The 2269-nt window shown below is 34.2% G+C and overlaps 1 protein-coding gene across 1 annotated transcript; it reads right to left on the bottom strand.

The window, feature by feature from the left end:
• Window positions 1-928: 928 nt before the first annotated feature.
• Window positions 929-1939, bottom strand: LOC100765072 (olfactory receptor 7G2-like). Its single transcript, XM_027411623.1, has one exon. The coding sequence runs from the start codon at window positions 1922-1924 to the stop codon at window positions 929-931; it is 996 nt and encodes a 331-aa protein (XP_027267424.1). The 5' UTR covers window positions 1925-1939.
• Window positions 1940-2269: the final 330 nt, after the last annotated feature.

Genomic DNA, 2269 nt, shown 5'->3' with positions numbered 1-2269 from the left:
GAAATTGAGATGTAGAGCCAGAGTTCCCAATTGAATTTATCTTCATATATATACTTCACTTGGTTTCACTGTAGCCATTTTTATAGCATGATATAAACAGTAACAGCATATGCTGGAAATTATTCAAGTTCCAACTATTCTATGTTCACAATATATTTACTTTTAGGTTATTTTATATTTATTTAATTTCTTTTTCACAGAATTAAGGGGGCCAGGCCATACCCCAAACAAGGAGTTTTGGAGGACACTTTGAGATAAACATGCTTGGGTCTGAAATTGGTGGAACAGTCCCACTCACAAGAGAAATCCATCAACTGAATTGACACACTGGTTTACCAATTTAATGTACATTATATAATGTTTTATATTTGATGGTTTAAAATGACATGCATATAAAAGTAAAAGTAACTTAGATTTCCTAATGTTAAAAATTTTGTTAATAAATGTTTTGAATGTGATGGGTTAAATATTGTAGAAAAATATTGAACATTAATAACATACTGGACTAATTATTCACAAGCCTATGGATGTCTAAATCTTTGTTCCAAATCCAATTATTAATTCTGGTTATGATATTAGTAGGGGCAATCAATTTTCTTGACATGATAGCAGCATTATTTAAATACTATCCATGCATCTTGCCCTTTCCAGTCTTACATTCTTCTGTAAAACTCAGCAGAGACGATTTGGTTATATTATAACTGCTACCACCATATATCATTATGTGCTCAAGAAATAAATTGTGCTAAGAGGATTGACATACTGCATGAAACAAAACAAAGACAACATGAAATGGTCAAATGTTAAGCCAAGTTAAATATATATGTAGTGATCATTATCTATTCCTCCTATAAAATATGATAGCAATATACTCAGTAATTTTTATTTGCAATATGTCTTCATACCTTTAATTTCCCTCAAACAACTCTCATGGATGGCAATGAACACATGGCAGAACATAGAATATCCAACCAGTGAATTTCCCAAAGGATTTTTTAATGTCTCTGTTCCTTAGGCTGTAGATAAAGGGGTTCAGCATTTGAGGGACCACAGTGTACATTACTGAAGCTACTGCTAACTTTCTTGGAGAATCAGTAACAGAGGAGTTGAGGTATACACCAAGGCCTGTCCCATAGAACAAAGAAACAACAAACAAGTGAGATGTACAGGTAGAAAAGGCTTTGTTCTTTCCTCTTTGAGATGTTAGTCTCAAGACTGAGAATAAAATGTAAATATATGAAAAGATGACCCCACAGAAGGCACCACCTGCAAATATGAAAACAGCAATGAGTATAAGCAAGTTATTAATGAAGGTATCAGAACAAGAAAGCTTTAGAATCTGAGCAAGTTCACAGAAGAAGTTTGGGATTTCCAAGTCTATACAGAAAGACAAGTGAAGCACCATCAGACTATGAAGTAGAGCATCTATTATGCTAAGGAAAAGGCAGAGCAGAACAAAAAGCACACAACAACAGGGGTTCATGGTAACTTTGTACCTGAGGGGCTTACAAATGGCCACATAGCCGTCATAGGCCATTACTGCAAGGAGAAAATTTTCCATGCCACTGAAAACTGAGACAAAGAAGAGTTGAGAGATGCATTGTATATAATTGATGGTGTCTTTCTGTGTTTGAATGTTCACCAACATCTTTGGGATGGTGCTTGTGCTTAAGCAGATATCATTAATAGACAAAATGGATAAAAAGAAGTACATGGGGCTATGAAGCTGGGAATCTGAGCAGATTGCCAAGAGGATGATTAAGTTTCCAAGAATTGTGACAAGATATATGGAGAGGAATATACTGTAGATTATGGGATCTAGTTCATGATTATTTGTCAGTCCAATGAGATGAAATTCCAATATAGCTGTTTGGTTTTTCAGTTCCATCTTGCCAATAAGAACACTGAAAAGACAGTAAAACATGATTAAAATCAGACCAAGTAGGAGCATCTCTTGATAATCAGATAGAAACCTCCTATAGACACCTTAATATGTAACTGGTAGACCCCTAAATTTGAAGAAAAGAATTTCTACTTTTAATCCACTCACCCTGCAGTGCTTGTTCAAAATACTTGTAGACCTTAATGTACTCCCAAATATCTGTATGACAAAAACATATATGTCATGCTTATAGCAGTCTTATTTCAAAAGTCACAGTTTTCTTAAAATAGGAAACAATTTCTTTCCTTGAAAAGAAAGCAACAAAACATTGAGATTTGAGTGATTATGAAAGCAAAGCCAAAGTTCATGCAGGTAGAATTAGAAAGA

Source organism: Cricetulus griseus, chromosome 4 (assembly GCF_003668045.3).
Source record: "Cricetulus griseus strain 17A/GY chromosome 4, alternate assembly CriGri-PICRH-1.0, whole genome shotgun sequence".
In the NCBI taxonomy this organism is placed as follows: domain Eukaryota; kingdom Metazoa; phylum Chordata; class Mammalia; order Rodentia; family Cricetidae; genus Cricetulus; species Cricetulus griseus.
This window is presented reverse-complemented; position numbering and strand designations above follow the sequence as displayed.